At 46.3% G+C, this 25,725-nt stretch overlaps 1 protein-coding gene across 1 annotated transcript; it reads right to left on the reverse strand.

Moving 5' to 3' along the window:
- Positions 1-1,236: 1,236 nt before the first annotated feature.
- Positions 1,237-20,064, reverse strand: ZC3H12A (zinc finger CCCH-type containing 12A). Its single transcript, XM_030539133.1, has 6 exons — positions 20,003-20,064; positions 16,441-17,049; positions 6,672-6,811; positions 5,442-5,676; positions 4,565-4,671; positions 1,237-4,456 (listed from the first exon to the last, which is right to left on the reverse strand). Exons 2-6 carry the CDS (start codon positions 16,908-16,910, stop codon positions 3,411-3,413), a joined length of 1,998 nt encoding a protein of 665 aa, XP_030394993.1. The 5' UTR covers positions 16,911-17,049; positions 20,003-20,064; the 3' UTR covers positions 1,237-3,410.
- Positions 20,065-25,725: the final 5,661 nt, after the last annotated feature.

Genomic DNA, 25,725 nt, shown 5'->3' on the forward strand with positions numbered 1-25,725 from the left:
TCAAGGTCATGCAGCAGTTCAAAGACAGCCAGGAACAGAATGCAGGCCTTCCCAGTCTCAGTCCTACCCTTCGCCGGCTGCCACTCTGATTCCCATTAGAACACATACACCTACCACCTTCAGATGAGATCCTCCTTTTCCTTCAGTTTAGGGAAGGGATTTATTTCATATTAGCTGGAAAGACCTATCTGACTGTACTAGATCCAGTAAGCACATTTGACTAAAAGCTCATAAAGTAATTTACAAAGTCAGATAAGAAGATGTTGTACTGAACGCTAGAGGGTGGGGTTGGGAGAGGAAGGATTCCCCTGGAGAAGTGTGAATGTTAAATTCTTACCAGACTTCCTCATAAGCTCCTACACAAAGGTCCATGCCAAGAGAGCCTTGTGTACACAGAGTGGTGTCATGATTTATAGTCATTTTCTCAACAGCTTGCATAAATGATATGGTGCTAGGCTAGTGCTTAATTGATGCTAGGGCTTGCCAGGGCTAAGCCCTGGCTCCTCTGGGCTTGGCAGTTCATAGCCCTGGCTCCTCTGGGCTTGCTGCTTCATTTATGAAAGTTAAAAAGAATTGCTTCAGCCATGACACCTCTTTCCTTACAGATTAAGCACTGGTACTTGTCTGTAATAGATTATATCAGCTCTCTGATGAGCTGTTTACATTAATCTCTTTATGGAGATCACAAAGCTGCAGAGAGCCAAGGCTGGTAGCTTTGCTCTGAGCGTTCTTTTAGTTAGCAAGCAGAACAGAACACAGTTTTGTTTTTAAGTTCTGTCCAACAATTGATAGGAGGGGTGAGGAGAAGCAGGCCTCATGAGTTCAACCAAAATAATAATAAAAACACTGTGTAGCATCTTTTGTCACTTATGAGATCTGCCAAACACTACAGCCAACTTTTCCCCCCCACACAGCCTGGTTAAAAACCCACATGCCAGTAGTGTCACTCTCCTGGACCAACCCCACATTTGTTACCACGGCGTTTCCCAACACTTCCATGGTCCCCAGCCTCACAGCCACGAACAAGTACATATGCCTAGCCCACGGTCTGAGGCAGGGACATTTCAGGCCCATTTCACAGACAAAGCACAGAGATTAAGTGATTTTCCTCAAGGTCATCCAGAGAGTCTGTGTCAGAGACAGGAACTGAATCCAGAGATCCCAAGTCTCAGTTCAGAGTCTTAACAGCACAACCACCTTTCTGGAAGTATATTGTGGTACACTCCTTAAAAATCCCAGCCAAGCCGTAAAATAGTCTTCCCAAAAGCCATCAAAAAGAGACTCAACAACCTAGCCATTCATTTTTATTTGGGTAATGCAAGTTCTTACTTTGCCATGACATACACAGGGCTGCCTCTTCCATATGGCTAGCTGAGCATGTGGAATTTAAGTGATACAGCAAGTTTCAATAAATGTCAGCTTTAAGTATAAAAAAGTGTTAAGACCTTTGACTGCAATAGAACAAGTATATATTGCTGCTAACTCTTCCAGAAACCACCACTAATACATAATGGCTGTGTTAAGTACAGTACTAAGTAAAATAGTATCATCAAGCAAGTTTCTGGACAATACCATTAAAAACCATCTTTCCTGTAATTTACAAATATGCAAAGTTATCAGGTTACATAAGATTAAGAAGCATTTTGCTTACTAACATGAAACATTACAGTTCTGTAATGTATCATAATTAACCAGGTATACAGGGTTTCTGTATCCTTGTGGTTTCCATGGCACATGGTGCCAATTTGGCTAGGCCATCCATTGGAAATCTGAGTGGTAAGACCCAGCAAACAGAACAGCCTCCAACACACCACGGAGACGTGGGGTGCTCAGCCATACCTGTGCTCAGTTCTCCCTCTCATGGTTTGCCACTTAGAAGGACCTTGATTTAACCACAAGACGGACATAATTAAAAAAAAAATCATCACACAGATACAATGTGTATCAACAAATCAACTGCTTCTGGCCTGCAAGTGAAAGTTTCCTTTGCACCCTAAATAAAATGCTGGGACCAGAATCAATTGCTACAGTATTTGTTTTTGTAGATCTTAAAATTTTAGTTACAGTATCTACAAGTCAAAGATATCCTTAACCGAAACAGACCAAAGAGGGTCAAATTCGTTAAACAAAACACCACAGCTTTGGATATCTTGGGAATCTGAATGGTGCTAGTGGGGGTGGGGAGAATAATATGTAGGCATGGCAAATTCAAAGAGAAAATCCTGAACATTGCCAAGAATTTGGAGGACTCAACAAAATGTAACGGCAAAAAGGGACATGCACTTTGTGTGGCTGCCAAGTGGGACCTTAGTCACTTCGTTTTACTGATCCCTACAGCTATGGTGGGGTGATGACAAAGGGGGAGGTAACACCCCAGGTATTCCAGGCCTTGCAGCACTGTACAGATTTCACAGCTGGGCATAAGGGAAAACCAGTGTTTTAGAGCAGCACAAGCCTGCTCTTCTCTGAATTTTGGTACAGAATGTAGTTTTGGTGGAGAAAGTGTAGGAGATGAGGCTCGAGTCCAGAATGCAAGAGTCACCTGTAGGTTTGGTGCAGTGCCAGGCCCTTCCAGGCAAGCAGAGAAGCTGAACCACCTCACTCTTCTGATTAGTGGGAGCCCTGCAGAAGGCGAAACAGCTGCCCTGTTCACAGAAGAGTGGCCCCACATAAAGCCAACTTATTAGGGGTGGGCAGGGAAGAGAAAGGCCATAAAAATGGACTTTAATCAGCTACTGGAATCTGGCTTTTCACATACAGAAATGGAATCTGCCGCTTCCTCACAAGGACAAAATGAAGTTACTCGAGGGGAGTTCAAGGCAAGCAGCTCAGTTAGGAACTAGGGAGCAGACTGGACAAGGAGCACAGGCTTCAGCCTTTCCCAACATGTAGTTACACAGACAGACACTAACTGCAAAAGGCACCATCTCAGAGTAACCCCACAGACCTAACTCAGTCAAGTGTAATCATTAGATCTTTCTCTTAAAGTGTCATACATCTGACCATGTGCTAAGCTGCCTTTGAATGCTGCAGGCTAATGGGAAGAACCAGGGTCCAAAGTGCCCAGCTGACAATTGCAGCAGCTCAATGGGCAGGAGAGACCCACCTATTCCTATAGGGGAATCCCTGCTCTGTGCTCCTGAGAAAGGCAAAATCCACCTCCTTTCCCCAGATTCCTGCTAATATGCCCTAAGGGGGGATGGGACAGTTTCCTCACAAGCTGTTTTGTGAGGTGCATTAGGACTGGGCACACCAGAGTACGCCATTGGTCCACTGAGTCTGGTATCCTACCTTCATCTTGGACCTGGCACTTCAGAGGAAGGTGAAAACTCTCACTGAGGCAGTCGTGCCAGTTGTGCTCTGCAGTCCACAGGAGAGACATTGCTCCCAGGACTCCCAGCACATCTGCCTCACATCCCTGGGTTTTGAGACTTGTATGTCAGTATTTCAGCAGCTAGTCTTTGGGGATCCAACAGCTGAGGGAAACGGCTCATCACAGCATCTACTAAATGGGGGTGGAATATGCCACAGAGTTTCACATGCACATTAGCTCGCTCTTCTGCAAAGCGGTCTGGTGGGGCCCACTGGCAGTGGTCACTGTACGCTGGCCCTGGGGCTCTCGGCAATGGGTGAGGGTCTCTAATGTTGCTAGATCGTGTTGATGGGGGAGGCATTTGGTACGGCTCAGACCAGTATTCACGAAGATGATGTGCTGGGATGTTATACTCATTGGGAATGCTATAATGCCCAGTATCCACTGGATGTATGGGCACTCCATAGCCTGGGAAAGACTGAGAGGACCTCGTGTGAGGGTTCTCAGCACTATATGGCAAGTAGTTAGTAACAGAGGAGACCGATTTGCGAGAGCCATGCTTATAGTGGCCAAGGGTGTCCTGCTCTACACTAGGAGAGTGCTGGTAGACAGGTCTCTGTCTGCTGCAGCTACAGACTGCCATCTGTTCGGGGTGGGAATGCTCACAGTGACTGGTAGATCTGCAAGGCCACATCTCAGATATTTGGTTCTCAAGAGATCCAATGCCTGAGTCAAGACGCTCCTGAGAGATGTAAGAGAGAGAGTCCATATGGGGAGAAGGAGGAGGGTGCTGGTACCAGTCAGAAGATCGATAGCTGCCATTGTTAGAGGGGACACTGCCCAAGGCACAATCCCCCTGGATTAGGAGGGTACTGTCACTAGGTTTTGCTTTTTGGGCTCTGCTTTTCCTCTCCATGGAGACCTTCTGCCCAGAGCCTTTGTCGCTGTCTGTGGACGCAGAGCAGAGGAGCTCTGCCTGGGAAGGTCTCCTGTTCTTTTTCTCCTCTTTGGCAGCGCTGGTGGGGCTTCTGGTTGGGGACAGCCTTGCATTGGCCCGCAGTTCATCAGCTACCGAGCGCTGTGGCTGGTTGATCCTTTCGGGGTGATAGAATTTACACTTAATCCCATAAGTGCATTTCTTCCCTGCAAGGAAAAAGGCAGAACATAGGGTGACCGGCTGCAATTCACCAAGTGTGTACAGTTTACTCTGTACAGACACCGCTGCCCTCAAGCCTATGAGGCTAGTCTTACCATAAGGGCACTGCTGTTTCTTGTGTTCTGGCACCAACGGTTTCTTTCTCAGGAAGTTCTCCAGGCTGGGGCCATGCCGCCCTAAGGGGTCATCTGGAGGCATAAACCTAAAGGAAGATAATAAGCATCAGCCAGGAGCAACCACTTTCCTGGGCCAAGGTTTCAGTCTCTCACGAGGATTAAAAAATTACTCACACCTGTGAACCCCTCCCCGTGCCAGCCAAGAAATAAGTCTTGGCATGGCCACAGGAATGAATGAGTCAGACAATTCCTCTAGACCCACTTGGAATAAAAGTTTCTCTTAACCCATGGCAGGTTGACCTGTTCACTGGCCACACGGAGAAGGGCTGCTGCCCATCAGTATTTCAAGTAAACAAGAGAAGGGTTTGATTGAGATTGTTGCAAGAGGCCTCTTGCCCCAGGAGCAGAGCACAGCAGGCTGCCACCCCCGCACTGCTGGTCACACCAATCCTGTGTTCTGCTGTCGGCACACTGGGCCAGCTGATCGTTTCCCCATTTGTAACACGGAGGAAGCAAATGCTCTGTACCAGTGCCAGGCCTGCTCAGGAATGTCAGCAGGGAGAAGCTCCTGGCTCCAAGCAAGCCAAGTGCAGTCAGAGCCATTCTTGGCCTTTTCTTCGTGCCCTCCCCGTGACTTGCTGCCAACTGGGAGGAGCTGTTCCACCTACAAAGCACTGAGTCACTTCCTCTCAAATACCTTAAGTCATTTGCTTTACCCTGTGTTTGACACTCACCTTTCCAGCCTCTCTTTACAGGTCATCTCCTCCTAATACTAAGATGCCACTGAATTTCTATTAATCAATGGTCACTTAAAACTGCTGTATTGTTTTTAAGCAACTGGGGAACAGGAACGTACTTGTCATTAACAAAGGAATACATCAGCAAGCGTTCTTCAATGAACTTCTTCCATTCCGGACGCTCATTCTGCAGGTCACGGTAAGTGTCGTTGGAAACCACGATGCCATCAGACTCGTATGCCAGTTTCACAATGAAGCGGTCATCATAACAGACAACGCGTTTGCCTCCAACTCGTCTGGAAGGAGTGAAGACCAGAATTTTCTTCTTTTCAAGGTCACGGAGAATGTGCTGGTCTGGAACAAACAATCAATCAATCATGAAAACATGGCACAAACACACACAAGCCCATACAGCCTGGTATCATTTCCAAGTAACAGATGCCAAGACAGACAAGTGTAATGGTTATAGGAAAAAAATAACTAGCTATGAACATGCAGAGTCCAGCCGGTTCCAAAGGGGCACAGTGTCAGGCCCAAGGCTGCTTCAACATTTCAGTTACTCTCTGTCCTGCACAAGTAACTTAGTCTCTCTGTGCAGCCATCCCTTATCTGTAAAATGGGGACAATGATTCTTCCCTGACTTGCACACATTAGCTACGCTGTCTGCGTCGTTTGTAAGCTCCGAGGCACGGACTGGCTCTGAGGCACGGACTGACTCCGTGTGTTTCCACAGCACAGGGAGGTCCTGATTTTAGTGGGACATGCAGATCCTGCTGTAGTCCAATGAAACTCCAGCCCCCACGTTTTCAACCTATAACAAGCAGAGCAATTAGGCAAGGCCAAAGCATGCCTTGGATGCAAGTGGTCAGGCTGACTTATGTATGGATTTCTTGTCAGAGATGAAACACTGACTTAGGAACACCTCAAACCTCAGTTGCTTGGAAACTCAGAACAGCAGTTATCACCACCTGGCCCTGTCTGAATAGACCCCCATCCTGCTATATTCTACCAAGCTGCTTGTCTGTTAACATTTCATACAGCTGTGCAGTACAGCCATTTACAAGAGGAAAAAATGAATTCTGGAGATAAGGAAAGGTAACACATCAAGTGAGTAAACCTCAGGAATAAAGAAGCATTTTGGAATAAAGTTAGTTATGTTCTTTGAACTCAGTTACCTTATCGAGCAAGAACTTGCTTAGAGAGGTTAGGGACTTGAAATCTCGCTGGTCAGAAGCTTGGTTAAGTTTCTAGAGCTCTTATTTTCCATTCACTACCTAGGAGCTTACTGGACAAAAGGACCTTGGCAGGCTTATTAAAATGCTACAGTTGGAAGCTTTAGAGTTCCACACCTGTGATGGGCACATCTGGTCTTGGCTGTTCTTTTCTCCAGGATGGCACAAAGACTGTGATATCTAGGTGTCCTCTGTCCCAAAACCAGTGAACGGCCAGCAGGATACCTCGGCAGGAGAACACTTCTTTATTTCCATGGCTGCATTAAAGGATTGAAGAAGACCTTGTTTTCAGTATTCAGATACAATGTACTTCTGCATATTTACAGACAGCACACGAGTCAGACAGTCCAATACTAAGCAAGCAGAGCCAGTGTTTTAGACATTCTTTTCAAGGTGGAACTTTTGTAGACCTGGTATCCTGTTACTCTACAGATGCTGAATTCGTACATTTATTGCAATACATTAAAAGAGGTAGAGGGCACCAGTAGTTTTGTCTAAAGGTATTCCAAAGCTGCAATACCCACAAATCCTCAGGCACACAGAGCACCCACAACTGTCATCAATTTTTAGCACCTCTGAAACCAGGGCCCATTTGTTTACAATTAGGCACTTAAATCTATATTTAGACTCCCAAGTTACATTTCAGTTTTGCTGGCATAGCTATGTCAGGGGTGGGAGGGGAGAGAGGAAAGAAGAGGGAAATCGCACCCATAGCCAAGAGAGCACTACTGGCAAAACCTCCTAGTGTAAGTGCAGTTATGCTGGCAGAAAAATGTCCGCTTGCAGTATAGCTTCATTTTGCTTGGTGAGCTAGGATAAGCAAGCAATACCAGCAAAAGGACTCTTGCCACTACAACTTTGTTCACACTAGGCGTGGTCACCAATCTAGCTATATTAGGCAAACAGATGCAGTATAGACAAGTCTTCTTTTTCCTTTTGCTTTACGTCATACAAAAAATGTGTCACTCATCTTTACAGATGATCTTTGTTGAAGGACAGATCCTCTCCTCATTATACAGAGCCCAGTACGTGGAGAGACTATCTGTGACTGCAATGTGTTTTTGAAATGGCAGCTTCAAACCTGAAAGCCCCTAACAAATTCTGTATATCCCGCTGGCCTGTTAGAGAATCAAGAGAAGGAAAAATTCTACTAGAAGAAAAGGGCAATCACAAGTATCAGAGGTTAGTTGCTAGTACAACACAATCGTTCCTACTGAATGGTCAATTAAGTCAGATCAATAAGTCTCTGGAGAGTTTCTGTACAACAAATGGCTGGTGGTAATTTTTTGCAGGTTCCAGTATTCACAATGTTATCAGTGCTTATGTTGCACATTAACTAGAAATATTATCAACTGTTTCCAAGTTACTAGTTTCACAGTAGTGACAGATCAGGGCTGAAGGTGGTATTTACTTTAGGGTGACTTTCAGAGACCATGACTGTTACACTGAAGAGTATGAAGGGGGAGTCACTCTTCAAGAGAATCAATTTCCCCTCACTACCCACTTAAACAAAAATTCATATTACATTTCTAAAAATATTAATATCCACAATGCAAAATATTTAAATTATGGTCCATGCAAAGTCAAGAATCTTTCAGACTTCAAGGAACTTGCTTTATGTTTCAGCAACCATCCCTTCAGTAGGTAAAAGATTCTCTGGAAGGCTATGTTCAGAGTCAAGTATTTTTGAAACAAACAACATTATCTTGGTAATGCACTTTTTAAAGAAATGCAGCAGCAGATTAGCATACAAAGAACCTGGTCTCCTATCTCTTGGGTGGTGGACAACTGCCTACCCTTGAACCTAAATCATTTTGTTACACAAACTCACATACTCTAACTGGCCAGTTTCCATCAGGCCATCCTGTGATCCACTATCATAAATACAGTCTGATCTGGGGCCCAGATACCCAAAGAAAACACATGAAAGGCAACTGCTCGTGTTGGTGTTTTCGGAAGAGCATTCATGTCACATCACCTTTCACAAGAACCAGGGTTGTAACTCTTGTATCCTTGCCAAATTCTAATTTAGGTAATTACATGGTGCCTACTTAAGTTCCCTTGCAGTTTCAGAGAACAAGATTTGTTTCCTGTCCTAAACCGTAGTGTAACGTTAACATGTGCCAATAAAGAAATGTCACATTCCACGTCAGAGGCAGCTGCTTTTCACTCATGAAGATATTCCTGGGTCAAAACTGCTTGGGGAGCCTTCAAAACAAAAGATGCTATATAAATGTAAGGTAACACAAACACAATTAGTATTACCTGTGAGTATTGTCTGCAAGTCTTAGCACAATTTTTAAAGGTGAAAGTTCTTATCTGGGAAAAGCAATGGGCGCCTACTTTTTTATACCACCATCACAAGTTCAGAATGGCTTATGACAATACAAAGGTACATAGATCACAAGAACAACGAGGAGTCCGGTGGCACCCTAAAGACTAACAGATTTATTTGGGCATAAGCTTTCATGGGTAAAAAGCTAGTCCTTCAGATGTATGGAGTGAAAATTAGAGATGCAGGCATAAATATACTGACATATGAAGAGAAGGGCCAATTCAATCAGGGTGTATGTGGTACACTTCCAATAACTGATGAGGCGCTGTCAATACCAAGAGGGGGAAATTGCTTTTGTAGGGAGCCAAGGCCCATACCATATTAAGTCATTCTGCAGCCTTAGAGACTGATCTGGCAAACTCTTGGCCAACCAGAGTAATGAGTAATCTCACTGTCTCCTCACAGTAGGCAGCACTACATAGTCAGTAAGCGTTTACAGTGCTGCGGCACAAAGCAGGTACAGAATAATTAAATGAAGTCAGATAACTGGAAAAAGCTGAAGCACAGACATGAGAAGGGGCATCTTTTTGGTGGTGTATGTGGGTTTAAGAACATCCCCCATAAAACATACAGAAGCAAATGCTCTGTGGAAAAAGCTTTGGACACAACTGTCCTTGTATTAACCATTGCATGCTATATTCCTGAACCCTGCCCTTGAGTTCTTTGGGTAACAATGTCAGAAGTACCTATGTTCAAAGAGACTATTTGTTTCTCTGAAAAACAGTTAAATGCCAGAAACCTTTACATTAATGTGAGCAATGTGTAGGGTGAAAAATACCAAAGGCACTAGGATTTTGGCCTCTGGATCCTCTTGCTAGGGTCTTATGAAGTGAAAGCAGAGGGCTCATTATCCAAATTCTTAGCTTTTTTGTGAGTATTTAACAATAGATTTTTTTAAATGGCATGGAGCTCAATAGGGCTCCTATTAGAAGCCTAAACATGGTATTTTGTGGCTTTTACCAGTTTAGTCGCTTTGATGAAGAAAGAGTGATTTTTTTTTAAATCCCTATGAATTTGCATGAAAAAACCCAACACATGGAGCAGCCACTTTCTAAATTAAATAACGTAGACATGTTTTCTTCCCACCCACTGCCACAGCAACAAAACAACTTCTACTTTGTCTTTTAGAATACAGTAGAACACCAGAGTTACAAACTGACCAGTTAACCGCACACCTCATTTGGACCAGGAATTACAAAAATACAGCACAGTACTGTGTTAAATGTAAACTAAAAAAAAATAATGGGAAAGAAGCATTTTTCTTCTGCATAACAAAGTTTCAAAGCTGTATTAAGTCAATGTTCAGTTGCAAACTTTTGAAAGAACCACCATAACATTTTGTTCAGCGTTATGAACCACCTCTATTCCTGAGGTGTTCGTAACTGAGGTTCTATGGTAGAAGGATTTAAAGAAACCCAACATCATCCAAAGTTCACTTCCTCACTGAGCCAAACCCCAGCCTAGAAATAATTTTTTAAAGCTTATGAAACAGAGAATATATTATAATACAACTGAAGACATGCTCAGATACTCGTCATGGGAGTCAAATGAGTACCTGACCGGGCAGAACTTTCACTGCTGCGGGACCAAGAATTACTATTCTTTCTCCTTCAGCTCCCAGCTCCAGGGTATTTTATAGATTATAGAACCATCGTCATTTGAATTGGTTGTACATGGACACAGATTTGAAATGATATTTCTATATTATTGGTACATGGAATTCTCAGTTTAATCAAAATGGGTCCTTCATTCTGTAGGAAAAAAAAAAGAGCCAAGCTGGGGGAGTAACTTCTGTTTATGAGAGATGCAAGCTTTCGAGCTAAACAGAGCTCTCCTTCAGGTCTAGAAAAGATACCCAACAGCATCCCCGCTAAATACAAAGTGGTACAAATTGTTTAGCATAAGGGGCTAACATGTTTTAAGAGACCATTCAAGGTGAAGTGAGCAATTAACAGTAGTAGGATAAGGAAGGGTCAGCGGGTTATAGATTGTTATGAGCCATAAATCCAGAATCTTTACTGAGTCCTAGATTTTTAGTTTCTAGCAGCATTATGACTTAAAACTCCCAGCCTTGTCTTTTGAAGGTGTTGCGCAGGTTTCCTTCGAGGACGAGGGCTGAGAGGTCAGATATGGAGTCATCGGTTTGTAAAGAGTGCTCCATCCATAGGTGATTGGGTGTTTGTCTTATTTTTCAGAGAGAGTTCATTCGAGAGCATACTGATTGTGTGGTTTCACCCACATAGTTATTGGAGCACATGGTGCACTGGATGAGGTACACCACATGTGATAGGCACCTGTGAGACCCACGGATCTTGAAAGGTGTGTTGGGGGAGGGTTCTATGACTGCAGAAGTGTTAACATTGTAAGAAACAATTCAAGTGGGCAGTTTACTCCTTATTCTGTTGCACCTTGTATTTGGCTGTAACACTCTGGGTATGTTTACACTGCAAAGTAAGGCCATGCTTGAGCCTAACCCCCCTTCTGTCTACATACAAATTGTGTTAATCCAGTGGATCCTTGGTCTGAGCCAAGGGGCTGGAGGGTGTGAGTCTGAGTTAAGCCAGGACCCAGAGTTCAAGCCTTATTGCAGATGCAGCCTAACTAGACTCATGTTCTGGCAGTATGCTACAAGCCTCCCTCAATCTCACAGGCCAACTTTATTTGCCCTCTTCAGAGTCAAGTTTTCCCACACTGCACCATGAACAAAGGGCTAGAGCAGGGGTAGACAATCTATGGCATGTGTGCTGAAGGCAGCACGTGAGTTGATTTTCATGGCACTCACACTGCCTGGGTCCTGGACATTGGTTCAGGGGGCTCTGCATTTTAATTTAATTTTAAATGAAACTTCTAAACATTTTGAAACCTTATTTACTTTACATACAACAGTAGTTTAGTTATATATTATAGACTTCTAGAAAGAGACTTAAAAAGGTTAAAATGTATGACTGGCATGCGAAATCTTATATTAGAGTGAATAAATGAAGACTCAGCACATCACTTCTGAAAGGTTGCCGACCCCTGGGCTAGAGCGTCCACATTTTGTGAGTGCGCAGGATACAGGCTCAGAACCAATGTAATGCAGCGTAGATGCTGGAGCCCCAGGTTAGGACCCAGGGTTCAGTGATTCCTAACATGGAGTTACAAATGAGTGTAGATTCTCAAACGGCAGATTAACAAACCCAGGGTCTGCTAACTCAAGTTCTCTTAAGCCTAGGCTTACATTGCAGTGTAGACCTACCCTTTGAGTACCTTTCCCCCTGAAGAAGAGCTCTATGTAAGCTCAAAGCTTGTCTTGTTCACCAACAGAAGCTGATCCAATAACAGATATTACCTCACCCATGTTGTCTCTCTAATGTCCTTGGACCGCCATGGCTACAACTACACTGCAAACAGGAAATTAAAAAAAAAAAAAAATAGTTTTACTGCATGTGTAAGATTTAAGCCACAGACCAATTTGAGACTGTTGCAGGGCTTATTTGGATATGAAGATAAACAGGGGGAATTGAACATCTACCTAGGTTTGTTTTGTCCACTCCCCCACCCCATTCAAAACAAATGCAGATGTTTACTGTACCCCAGGGACAGCACTGCTGCCTGGAAGCTATCTTTAAAAGCTCATTGAGAATGTTTTAAAATAGTAAGCTCCCAAAGTTCAATTACCTTACATCAGTGGTCAGAAGAAACATACTCAAAAAGGAGTTTTTACAAAACCAATAGGAGTTGAAAGATACCCAGACATTTACCACCACAGTTCCAGAAAGAGTAAATATAAACCATGCATTCAGGTTTCTGGAGTCCCAACTAACAAGTCAGAGTCCGTAATGAAAGTGGCCAAATGGGCTGATCTGATTTGGCAACTACTGAGAAATTCCCTTAGAAGGAAGTAGAAGCTAATTTCCACTGAGATTTGCATATGGTGTTGAGAGCTGTACACAGAGGCCTGCTGCTCATTGTGCAAGTGAATCACCAGGGAACATTATACACCATTAATACAGGAAGTTTCAGAATGGAATTCCCCTCCTGGTAAACGGCTTAAAAAACCACACACACAGACACCCCGCAATGGATTGCTTTGCAAACATTAAACTGTTCCAGCTACAGTATTACTACATCTTTACAGGAATCAAAGGAGAAAGGTTCTTTCTTTAAATGGCACCTAAAGATCAAGTGTTGTAAGTACAGAAAAAGAGAAACCAAGACAGACATTCCCAGAGGGACAGATTCTGTCCTGACAAGATTTCTCAAATATATTACAACAAATATTGAGAAGAACAGAATCAAACAGTATTTACTTTGGAATCTTTCACCCTAAAGTTTAGTCATAACAAGGGCATGTTTCTAATGGGGGAAAAAGCACTGGTTAATGCAACAAAGCAGGCATAAGCCTGGAGATGTAAATCAACTACTCCCCTGAAGAGGAGGCAACTGCAGGCATGATACTGAAAAAACCAAACTACCAGATCATACTTCTGCTGGATGCCTCACCCCCTGGAATGTGTTTCAACTCCTCCTTCCTCAACACAGCACCAGACGGGTTGGGCCTTCTGCATTAGGGAGGTCAAGAAATCCCACTAACTCTGAAATGGACAAGCATGCCAATTCTTTTCTGCAGTTATTTCATGTAACAAGTGCTGAACAGAAATATTTCGCCACAGCTGCAAATCAAGGAGACTAGTCACCGCACACCTGGTCTGCCCATAACTACATCTGCCATGCACTTGCCTTTGCTTGAGGTGGCTTGATGGAAGAGTATCCAGACGTAAGAGCCTAATACTTTGTCTGCATGAACTAATACATTCAGAGTTAAAGGTTTCTGCAATAAAATTAACACTACCCACTAGCAGATCTCTTAAAATAAGGTCTTTTCTGACATTAACACACTATGCTGAGAAATGCAGCTTTGTTGGAGAAACAATTATTAATGGAAAACGGCCAATCTCTCTCCTATACACACTTCCAGGTTAAGTCCACAGGCTATAAAGTCTGGTAGGTCGGTGCGCACATCAGAGGCAAACACAATATTTCCTGATCATACTGGCTAAGTTGGGCCTTGGCTCTTAGATCTGTTATATGGTCAGGAGATAGGGTGTTCCCCTTCCTTCCTCATACAACCTTAGGCCTTGGCTACACTCACACTTTACAGAGCTGCAACTGGGGTGTGAAAAAACACCCCCTGAGCACTGCAAGATACAGCGCTGTAAAGCGTCAGTATAATCAGGGCAGAAGCACTGGGAGCCTCCCAGCGCTGCACGCTACTCCCGTAAGGGATGTGGTTTACGTGCAGCGCTGGGAGAGCTCTCTCCCAGCGCTGCCGCTCTGCCTACACTCGCACTTCAAAGCACTGCCGGGCAGCGCTCCCGCAGCGCTGCCGGGGCAGCGCTTTGAAATTCCAAATGTAGCCATACCCTTACTCAGCCATACCTCCAATCATGACTTAGGGGGAAAAAAACCACACTTGTAAGGCAGTCTCCATAAAGGACTTTCTTCTGCCCTAGGTAAATCTTCTAGAGTAGTTCTATGTGCACCGGCATGTATCTTCTCATTACAAGAGAGATTAAGACAATCAGATATAAACTGAAGGAAACTGGTATTTGAATTGAAGTGGCAGAATAAGGGCTTGTCTACATCAGAAAGTTGTAGCGCTGGTGAGGGAGTTACAGCGCTGCAACTTAGGAGGTGTACACATCTGCAGGGCACCACCAGCGCTGCAACTCCCTGTTTGCAGCGCTGACCGTACTCCCGTTTTGTCTGGGGTGTAGAGGATCCAGCGCTGGTGATCCAGCGCTGGTAATCAAGTATAGACACTTACCAGCGCTTTTCTTGACCTCCGTGGAATAAGCAGGTATCCCAGCATACCTGAGGAAGCCTCTGGTAATCAAGCTGGTCTCCTTCCCCGGCTTGCTCTCACGTTCCCCGAACCCCGAGCAAGCAGGTCTCCTTCCCTGAGGTTTGCTGGGTGGTTCCGGGAACGCGAGAGCAAACCGCGGCGAAGCTGGTCTCCTTTCCCGGTTTGCTCTCTCGTTCCCCGAACCCCGAGCAAGCAGGTCTCCTTCCCTGCGGTTTGCAGGGTGGTTCGGGGAATGCGAGAGCAAACCGCGGCGAAGCTGGTCTCCTTTCCCGGTTTGCTCTCTCGTTCCCCGAACCCCCGAGCAAGCAGGTCTCCTTCCCTGCGGTTTGCTGGGTGGTTCCGGGAACGCGAGAGCAAACCGCGGCGAAGCTGGTCTCCTTTCCCGGTTTGCTCTCTCGTTCCCCGAACCCCCGAGCAAGCAGGTCTCCTTCCCTGCGGTTTGCAGGGGGGTTCGGGGAACGCGAGAGCAAACCGCGGCAAAGCTGGTCTCCTTCCCCGGTTTGCTCTCGCGTTCCCCAAACCCCCCTTGAAGCCGCCCAACAGCGCTGCAGTGTGGCCACATCTAACACCACTTGCAGCGCTGGTTGCTGTAAGTGTGGCCACTCTGCAGCGCTGGCCCTATACAGCTGTACTAATACAGCTGTAACAACCAGCGCTGCAAAATTTTAGATGTAGACATGGCCTAAGATTTGACGTTTGAGTGTATTATCCTCTCCAACAAGTTCCACAGGACTTGATTTTTTTTTTTTTTTTTTTTTAAATCTAGAGCTAAGTATACTGTATGTTCAAAAAGAGTTCACTAAAGGGGAGCCTTCCTCATATCCCCCCACTTCTCCCCCCCTCAAATCCACTTTACCATTCTTAGGGGGCAAAACGAGGCTGAAAACTTTTAATCTAGCCTGGGCCAGAGCTGAATCTGTCCAATACACGTGGTACCCCAGATCTCTTGATCAGAATGCCGATAAAAAGAGGGCAGACTCTCGCAACAGACGGTATGAGAGATCTGCAGATGAGTCATCATCTTGCCTCCATATTCACAGCTGTCAATGATGCTGCAGAACTGGGGCACCCATATCTTTCTAAACTGGAAATCTGTCCCTCTTTTCCTCCACCCAACCTGCAGATCTGCCATGAGATTTAACCAAAATGTCGTGGAAACTAGACCTGAGATGCCACTTTACTCAAAGCAACAGCCTCTTCTAATTAACCCTGAAAAAATTATTTGTTAAGCAACTTCCTGATTTTGGAGCTTACGTACAGTAATTAGGTAACAGGACTACACATCGTGGATTTCACTTCTGCTTGCTAGTTTAAACACAAGAACTTCAGCATTTCATATGAAGCAAGACCAAAATTCCCAGGGGGCATTAAAGTCCCCCGCATTCACACCCTGGTGGGGAGTCAGGGCAGACAGACCAAGGACTGAATGGGCCGTTAAGACAGACTGAACCTCACATTTGTATATGTTGCCCTTCCAGGTGGAGGAATGAGACATGTTGGTGAGACTGCTCTATCAAAGCCCAGCCTGGCCTCACGTTTGTGGAGAACTTGGAGGCTTCCAGAGTTTTTAACCTGGTACACAAGCACTCAACTCCCCAAAACCAAAAAGCCTTAAGAAACGTAAAGAAATTAATTTTAGCATACTGGCATCAGATTAAATTATAAAGTAAAGACATTTTTCCCATTTAAGGGGACCAACATACCTCATTGCCACATTGCTTCCATCAATAACGATGGGTTTTAAGTTATTGCCTTCCTTTTCCTCCAATGGCAGCACAGGTGCAGGGGTTTTGTTGGCAAGTCCCCCACGAGGTACCAATGGGGCTTCTATGGCCTCCTGGGTGGGGTCAGTAGTCTCTCTGTCAGCAGCTGCAGCACCATGCTTCACAAGCTCCCCAAGGACTGTATTGGTGTCAGCATTTAAGCCCAGTTTTTGGAGGACGATAGAGATCTCTTCTGATGAGTAGCCCAGTTTGCGGAAGAAGTCCACTTTCATTTGCATCTCAGCACTGTCCATGAGGTCCTGCTCCAAAATCCTGAGCCTTTCCTGTGCTGCTCGAGGTACCACATCCACCATGCTGAGCAGCTCACACTCTGTTGGGTTCTGGCCCTTGGCAGGAAGCACGCAGTTCAAGTTGAGGTGATCGTTTTCAGATGTATCTCTGGAGCTCATCCTTTTGTCAGCTTGAGTAACTTAATATTTGTCAACAGGAAGCATCTCACTCCAGCTGGGAAAACCCAGAGCAGAAGGTATACTGCTCAAGTTCATAATTTTCCTCAGGCAAGTTCTGTTTTTCATTCACACCCAGTATCTGTGAATCAATATAGTGATTGTTAACTCCTAAAGACTTGATCTAAAATAAAAGAAATGTAGGAACTGTTTCCACATTAACATTCTTCAAATTCTTCTCTGTGGCTCAGAGACTCAAGAACTCTGGAAATTCTAAAGATTTCTCAATTCTTGTGATGTGCCTTGGAAACAAACATGAAGTATCAATAGAAGAAATCCCACCCCCTACACCTTGTTAGCATGCAGACTGTTTGCACTCAGTTTAATTTGGTGTTTGTCAAAATAGGTTATCACCTTCCTATAGCACATCAGATGCATTTGTTAAAATGGTCACGTTTCTTACAGCTTTTGTAATAAGAATCCTGGGATGTGCAACATCACTCAGCACATAAATAGCACTTTTCACCTTCAAAGTGTCCTACAAATGTTAACTGATTAAGCCCCACAAACAACCCTATGAGGTAGGGTCAGTTATTAATCCTCATACAGATGGGAAAACTGAGACTAAGACAAAGCAGCTTGTGCAAAGTCATGTAGTGAAAGGGTCAATGACAGATATGGAATTGGGATGCAGATTCCCGGTCCTGTGCTCAGACCATGCAACTGCCTTGTCTGTGTTCCACCCTTCCAATGGGGGCACACCTACAGCCCCTTAGCTACTATCACACCAGCTAAAATGTAGCCTACGAGTAAAATAGCAGCAGGATACAGCATCTGTGCTCAGGGCCAGCTATAGGAAGTGTGGGGCCCAATTCGAACATTTTCGGCGGGGCCCTGGCAGGGATAACTAAAAAAAACACAAATGTAAAAAAAAGCCTTTCATTTCTTAGCAACTGGTTCTCTATAAAAAGTTCTGATTTAAGGGATCTGCCACAGTATGTATTTTTTGTACCAAGAGGATTACTATACATCCGTGTTTTTAAAAATTCCTCCCAGTTGGTGATTTGAGAACCAAAAAGCTGGACATGTCTGGGAAAATACTAATGAATGTTAACCCTACCTAAAGTTCTTTTTTAAAAAGATGGGCCTGAACTAGAAATGAGCTCCGCTTCATGTGTGGGTCCCCACCACTCCCTGGGGGTATGCTCTGGTGACCAGAGGTCCTGATTTTAAAGGGACAGTCCCAATTTTGGGGTCTTTTTCTTATGTAGGATCCTATTACCTCACCCCCTGTTCCAATTTTTCACACTAGTCTGGTCACCCTAGGGTGTGCACATGTGTGGGTCCCAGATGCTCCCTATCCCCCTCATTGAAGCAGGTGTGCAGGGTTATTGTCCTTGGAACTGCAGGGCACCAGTGGACATGGGGCTGGCTCGAGGCAGGGCAGGGGCTGACTGGACGTTGGATCTGACTGCAGGCAGGACAAGGGTTGCGGGGCTGGCTGGAGACAGGAGGATGTGGGGTAGGGTGGACTGGCTGGCTTCAGGCAGGGCCGCAGGGGGGTGCAGCAGGGGTTGGCTGGAGACAGTGCAGGGCTGGTGCGGGCAGGACAGGGGGTGTGGGGCTGGCTGCAGGCAGGGCAGGGGGTGCAGACGGGGCTGGCTGTGGGCAGGGGGTGCGGGTACAGGGGGTACAGCCCACCCTGTAGGGTAAATACCCCCTCCTCCTCCCTTCCTCACCGGGGTAGGAACAGGAGCCCAGGGCTTGGGGGCTATATAATGGGCCTATGGCTCCCCTGCTTCCACCATCCCGGCCCTTTGAATAGCTGCAGGAGCCCTGGGGAAGCAGCAGGGCTCTGGGGGCTATTTAAAGGACTGGGCCAGAAGAGGCAGCTTGAGCTCCCCACTGCCCCAGGGCTCTGGGGTTATTTAAAGGGCCCAGGACTCCCCTGCTTCTACTGCCCCAGCCCGTTAAATAGCCGCTGGGGCCCTGGGGAAGTGGCAGGACTCCAGCGGCTATTTAAAGGGCCAAGGCAGTAGAAGCAAAGAGAGTCCCAGATTTTTTAAATAACCCCTAGAGCCCCACAGTCCTACCCCAGGGCTCCAGCAGTGGGGCTTTGGTGGCAATTTAAAGGGCCTGAGGCTCCAATCCCTGCTGGGAGCCCCAGGCCCTTTAAATTGCCCCTGGGGAAGCTGGGCCACCCTGGTACAGTGCACTGGTGCGGTTTGGGCGCGGGGCCCTCTAAGGTGCGGGGCCCAATTCGGAGGAATTGGTTGAATTGGCCTAAAAAGCTGGCCCTGCCTGTGCTCAACTGTGGCCTCAAGCTTTTGTACAATGATCTCATTTCCAGCTACTCTCAGACTCTTGTTTCAGGCCTGTGCATTCCTCCTTCCCGGACAGAAGCGCAGGAGACACGCACAGGGTACACACCGACCGCCTTCCGGGGATCTAACAGAAACCCCGGGGTCTGCCCTTCGCCCCGCAGCCCAGGCCAGCAAACAGGGCACTGCACCGGGACCAGGAAACCTGGGTTTAGTCCCCTTCTGCCAGGGCCCTGCGGTGTGAGCCTGAGCCAGCCACCTCCCCTGGGCTCTGCTGCGCCTCGCACCCCACCCGGGGCTGGACTTCGGCAGCCAACTCTGCAGGGCAGGGACGGGGTGTAGAGGGGCCCTGATCACAGGTGGGGCCAGAAGTCAGCACACAGAGACACCCCCGCACCCCAAGGCCGGCCGCAAATGGGGGACAGCCACAGCCCCCCTACCTGCCCCCCCTTGGCCGCGAATGGGGGACAGCCCCCCTACCTGCCCCCCCTTGGCCGAGAATGGGGGACAGCCACAGCCCCCCCACCTGCCCCCCCTTGGCCGCGAATGGGGGACAGCCACAGCCCCCCCCCGGCCGCGAATGGGGCACAGCCACAGCCCCCCTACCTGCCCCCCCTTGGCCGCGAATGGGGGACGGCCCCGCCCCAGCCCCCCTAGGCCGCGAATGGGGCACAGCCCCCCCGGCCCTGCCGCGAACGGGGGGGTTAAGCCCCACTGACCCCCCCCGGGGCCGCCCGCCGCTGTGGGCGAAGGGCCCGGCCCGGCCCGACTCACCGGCCTGGGCGCGGCGCAGCGCAGCGCGCCGCGGAGGGTCCATGGGTGGCGGGGCCGGGCGCGCTGGGCCGGGGCCGCCGCTTTATACCTGGGCCGGGCCGGGCCGGCAGGTGGCAACGCGGAAGCGGGGCGGGGAGGAGCCGCGGCCGTTTCCTCATCCGCCGCCGCCGGCTTAGCAGGGCCCGCCCCGCGCCCGCCCTGCCTCGCCTCGGGGCCGGGAGCCGCCAGCGCCGGCGGGTTCGGGGCAGGCCCCGGGGCGGGTAGAGGAGCCCCCCCCCCACCTCGGGGCGGGGAGCAGGAGCCCCCTTCCCCCTACACCTTTGGGGGGACACCTCGGGGCGGGGAGCAGGACCCCCCTTCCCCCCCCTCGGGGCGGGGAGCAGGAGCCCCCTTCCCCCTACACCTTTGGGGGGACACCTCGGGGCGGGGAGCAGGACCCCCCTTCCCCCCCCACCTCGGGGCGGGGAGCAGGACCCTCCTCCCCCTACACCTTTGGGGGGGGACACCTCAGGGTGGGGAGCAGGAGCCCCCCTTCCCCCTACACCTTTGGGGGGGGACACCTCAGGGTGGGGAGCAGGAGCCCCCCTTCCCCCTACACCTTTGGGGGGGACACCTCAGGGTGGGGAGCAGGAGCCCCCTTCCCCCTACACCTTTGGGGGGGACACCTCAGGGTGGGGAGCAGGAGCCCCCCTTCCCCCTACACCTTTGGGGGGGACACCTCAGGGTGGGGAGCAGGAGCCCCCTTCCCCCTATACCTTTGGGGGGACACCTCAGGGTGGGGAGCAGGAGCCCCCTTCCCCCTATACCTTGGGGTGGGGAGCAGGAGCCCCCTTCCCCCTACACCTTTGGGGGACACCTTGGGGTGGGGTGCAGAAGCCCCCCTTCCCCCACACACAGCAGGGGTGGGGTACGTGATAACCCCTTCCCCAGACACACTGAAATGGGGTAGGGATGCAGGGACCCGCTTACCCCCACACACTCGGGCAAGCTAAGGGGCTCCTCTCTGCTCCTCCCCTTGTGTTTTAGTGCTGAGCTGTGACTGACAGCCAGATGCTGGGTGTCCCCAAAGTGCCTCTCCATGGGCTGAGAGAGGGACCTCTGGAACTAGGGGGGCTCTTGCGTGAAGTGGTTTCCATCATACACAAGGTTCATAGTTTGGTTCAATGGCACTCAGCCCCTCACTATACAAATTTTTCCAGCTCCCCTGGCAAGGGGGAACCCTGCTAACCCCAGGGCCTTGGACCAGTCACTCACTGGCTGGCCCCGTTCTCCCCAGAATGGGTCATGACTCCTTGTACTGACAGCTGCTGTGGTTTGATCTATCCCCCCCTCCCCCCCCGCCATTTGGAGTGTATCTTAAAACCCTTGCCCCAGGGAGATGTGCACCCGAGAGCCCTATTTACATGGGCAAGGGATGTTTCTAGCTCTCTCGATTGCAGAAAAGAGCATGGAAATGTGACCCAGGTGCACCTCAAAGACTCTGACACCAGCAGGCCAAGTAACATGATAATCCCCTAGCATTAGTACTTTTGAAAGTCTCAGGAGTTTAGGTAAGTCTCATAATTTTTGAATACTTGGAGTTGGTAACACAGAAAATCTCAGGAACTAAAGTGAGTGAGAGCTGTAGGGCTCCAGGCCTTGTGAAGGCAGCCTAGTACATCAGGTGCCTCACTTTAGATTGCCACATTTGCAGGAGAGCGGCTTTTTCAAATCAGAGAGAGAGCTGGAGCTTCCTGGTGCTGTGTGATCTTCCACAGGTTTTTTTTTCCAGCAAGCTGTGCAGATTGAAATCCTAAAGCTACATGGACCCATCTGTAAAAAGTGACAAAGAGTCCTGTGGCACCTTATGGACTAACAGATGACTGTAAGGTGCCACAGGACTGTCACTTTTTACAGATCCAGACTAATATGGCTACCCCTCTGGTACATGATGGACCCCTCCATTGCTTTGGCATGTATTCTTCTGCCACTCCTACATTAGACTTTCTTTTGCTCCATCACAAATGCCTTGTTTTTCATCTCTAGTTTAGTGATCGTTTCTTCAGGGTATTGAAGTTTTTCAGCCCATTTTTTAGGTTTTGTTATGTCTATATCTGAGATAGCTCAAGTGCTTTACATTTCTCCGCTGCTTCTGCTTTCGAGCCCATTTTTCTACATTTCTATGCAGTTGCTGTGTTCTTACTCTCAGACACTTGAGTCTCTTCAAAGTTTTCATGTTTACATAATATGGCAGAGATTCTGGAAGCCACTGACTACAATTTACCCTGCTGAGCTGGTGCTGTTGCTCCTACAGAATATGATGCAGCCAGCTAAGGAAAACTATAGTTATGACAAGCATTTTAAACATGTCCAAGACCAAATGGTTCAGTACTACAAGAAGTTCAGTTAGAAATCACAGCAAATGTGAGAAAGAAGGCAATTCCATGTCCTATATGCATCCTTGATAGTTCACGAAATTCCATTTTAGTGATAATAAAAAGCCAGTGCTTTGCAAAATAAGTGCACAATGTTTTTTAGATTTGTTTGTTGCATTTTAAAACTTGCATTAGTAATTATTTTTAGATTTTTGATGTGTGCTATATAAGTATGTGATTTTTGGAGGGTGGAAAGAAGGGAGTATGAAATATTGTTTAAGAAAGAGAGTCAGTATCATATTTGCTTGATATTGTCCCCTTTCATTGCCTTGGTCTCTTTCCAGTACCTGGCAAAGGTACTTATTTGTAGAATAATCACAGTTGATGAAGAAACCGGTCTTTTTCTTAAAGCACCTGGTTTTTATGCAAATCATTTTACAATAAGGAAGATTTGACTCAACAACAAGTGTACTCATTAGCCAGAGTAACTCTTCTTCCTGGTGTCCTTTAAGGACAGCCTTTGCGCTAGATCAGGAGTTGGCAACCTTTCAGAAGTGCGGTGCCGAGTCTTCATTTATTCACTCCGATTTAAGGTTTTGCGTGCCAGTAATACATTTTAACGTTTTTAGAAGGTCTCTTTCTATAAGTCTATAATATATAACTAAACTATTAATGTATGTAAAGTAAATAAGGTTTTTTAAAAGTTTAAGAAGCTTCATCTAAAATTAAATTAAAATGCAGAGCCCCATGGACTGGTGGCCAGGACCCGGGCAGAGTGAGTGCCACTGAAAATCAGCACATGTGCGATAGGTTGCCTATCCCTGCTCTAAATTTTGCTGTCTGGATGCCATTACTGGTTTGCCTGGATGCTTTTGTATTGTTAGGTGGGTCTAGAAACAGCAAAAGCCGCTGTTGACAATTTAGAAGGGAAATTTGGTAGGGATGTGTAGCCAATGATTTTAGTACCTACGGTAGTATAATACCACATTACAAAATTCACTTTAAATTAAAAAAAGGGCTACAGCTGAGCAAACCCTTTTGTCTGGTAATTCTCAGACATGTGGCCAGTTGGTAACATTCTGAGTTTAATAATTTAGAGATAAATTTTAAGAAGAGCTGAAGGCCTGGTCATTTCCCCTCCCTGGTGCAAGTTGCAAATTAGAGCAGGTATTATTACTGTTTATCAAAGTACCCAAAAGTTTGCTAGGCACCTCCCAAAATAAAGAGGACATGCCTTTTTCTGGCCTTCTTTATGTACAGAAAAGATGAAAAAACATTAAAGTCAATTTCCTCCCCTCTGTGTAGGTAAATGTTAGTGCAGCAGCTGGTTCAGACTGAACCCTAAAGAAACTAACCAAACAGCACCCCCCGCTGGCAAGCAGAGGGCAAGAACAGGCTGAGAGTGCTGTGCATGGTTTGCTTTTGTTTTTGTTTTTTTTCAACTATTTGGATTTCAAACACTTCCCAGAGGTAGATGATAAATAAACAGAGGGCAAAGCTGTTTCTTTGTGAGATTTGATGCAAGACAGAGTGGATAAAAATCAATGATTTAAAAAAAAATCGGATTTTTTTTTATTTAAATCAGATTTTTTTGATAAAATTCTTTTTGAGGAAAAAACCTATCTAAAGATAGTTTTAATTAAGATACATTATAGCTCAAAGATATCTCATCATGGAATAGGGATTATAAGTTCTAACTCTATAGTATGAGACAATATATTCATTTAATGTTTAAGAAAAGTTTTGTAAATGAGTTCCAATAGTTCATGGATTAGGGACCTAATCTTATGGGGTTCCAGGGGCTTCTGTATAGATTATTTAGGTTAATCTTTCTATCTCCCCAATGTGACTCACTGCTCAGTCTAGAAGATACCATCAGAGATGCTTAGTTTTGCAGTTCTCAAACTGTGGATTTGTGTCTCCAGATGTAACATGCTTGTGTAACGATGCTGGCTTTGGCAGGACCCAACTGAGAGTGCCAATTCAGGACAAATTGCTTAGAGCAGGGCAGTTACAGCCCAAAGGGCAAACCAAACAAGTCAAACAGAGAGGACTTTGGTTTTACCGCACTGGCTAACCATAAGTCACACAAGCAATTCCCTTAGACACTCCAGTCTCCCAGTATCACCACCAGTGGCACTCATTATGGGGACGAATGGTTGTGAAAACCAATACCCCAGTAAAAGAAAAAAAGTTCTCTCAATCCTAAAGGACCCAGGTCAATATACAAATCAAATCTTACACACAAATCGTGCTGTTGCCAATCCTTTAGTTTCTAAAATCTAAAGGTTTATTCATAAAAGGAAAAAGATACAGAAGAGAGCTAGAATTGGTTAAATTGAATCAATTACATAAATATAACAGCAAAGTTCTTGGTTCAGGCTTGTATCAGTGATGGAGTAAACTGCAGGTTCAAATCAAGTTTCTGGAACATTCGCAGCTGGAATGGGTCACTCAGTCCTTTGTTTAGAACTTCAGTTTGTAGCAAAGTCCCTCCAGAAGTATGAAGTAGGATTGCAGACAAAATGGAGGAGCTGCAGCAGTTCACAAGGTGTATCTGCCTTCTTTCAATGAGTCAGTTGTATAAATGATGGTCCTTAGTGGGCCATCAAGCAGGCGAGGCAGTGCTGATGCCAAGCTGTCTAGAGTGTCACCCAGAAGCATAGCACAAGTTTGAAATAGCCAATATAGAGCCAATTCTTATAACTTTAAATACAAAAATGATACATGCACCCAGATAGCATAATCATAACCAGCAAATCATAACGTTGTCTTAGACACCTTATTTGACCCCCTATATACAGGATTTGGTGCCACTGAAGGACCTTGGTTGCAACAATGGTCTATATGGTCCCAGTTTGTGTCAATAACATCACAACTTGTTAACAACAAAAATGTTTTTAAATAAATAAATAATATGTAGAGGTGAGAAATGACAGACCTCAACTCTATTGTCCCTCTGCAAATTTGTGTACACAGAGTCTATCCCTTACCCTCTCTCTAAAAGTGCCAAGTTTCTAAAAGTTCAGTGAATAGAAGATTGTTGGGGGCAGAATATATCTGGACAAGAAGAAGACATCTGGAGATAAATGGGAGAAGTGAGGGACGTATGCTTGTTTTGTTAAAATATTATGTTTGCGTTGAAGAAAAAAAATCCAGAATACTTAACGTTGTTTTAGTTAAATAAAACAATTTAAATGTCTGTCTGGTGATGTTCTCCTCCTAATACATCATGGCAAGAAAATCCTCCAAAAATTAATGATTAACCTGTTGAATTGGAGATAGTTCATCTCCCAGTGACTTCATAAATATCTGCTTCAATTACCTTTGGTAAATGAAATAACCAAACAATCATTCATATTCCGATAC

This window comes from Gopherus evgoodei, chromosome 20, assembly GCF_007399415.2.
Source record: "Gopherus evgoodei ecotype Sinaloan lineage chromosome 20, rGopEvg1_v1.p, whole genome shotgun sequence".
NCBI lineage: Eukaryota > Metazoa > Chordata > Testudines > Testudinidae > Gopherus > Gopherus evgoodei.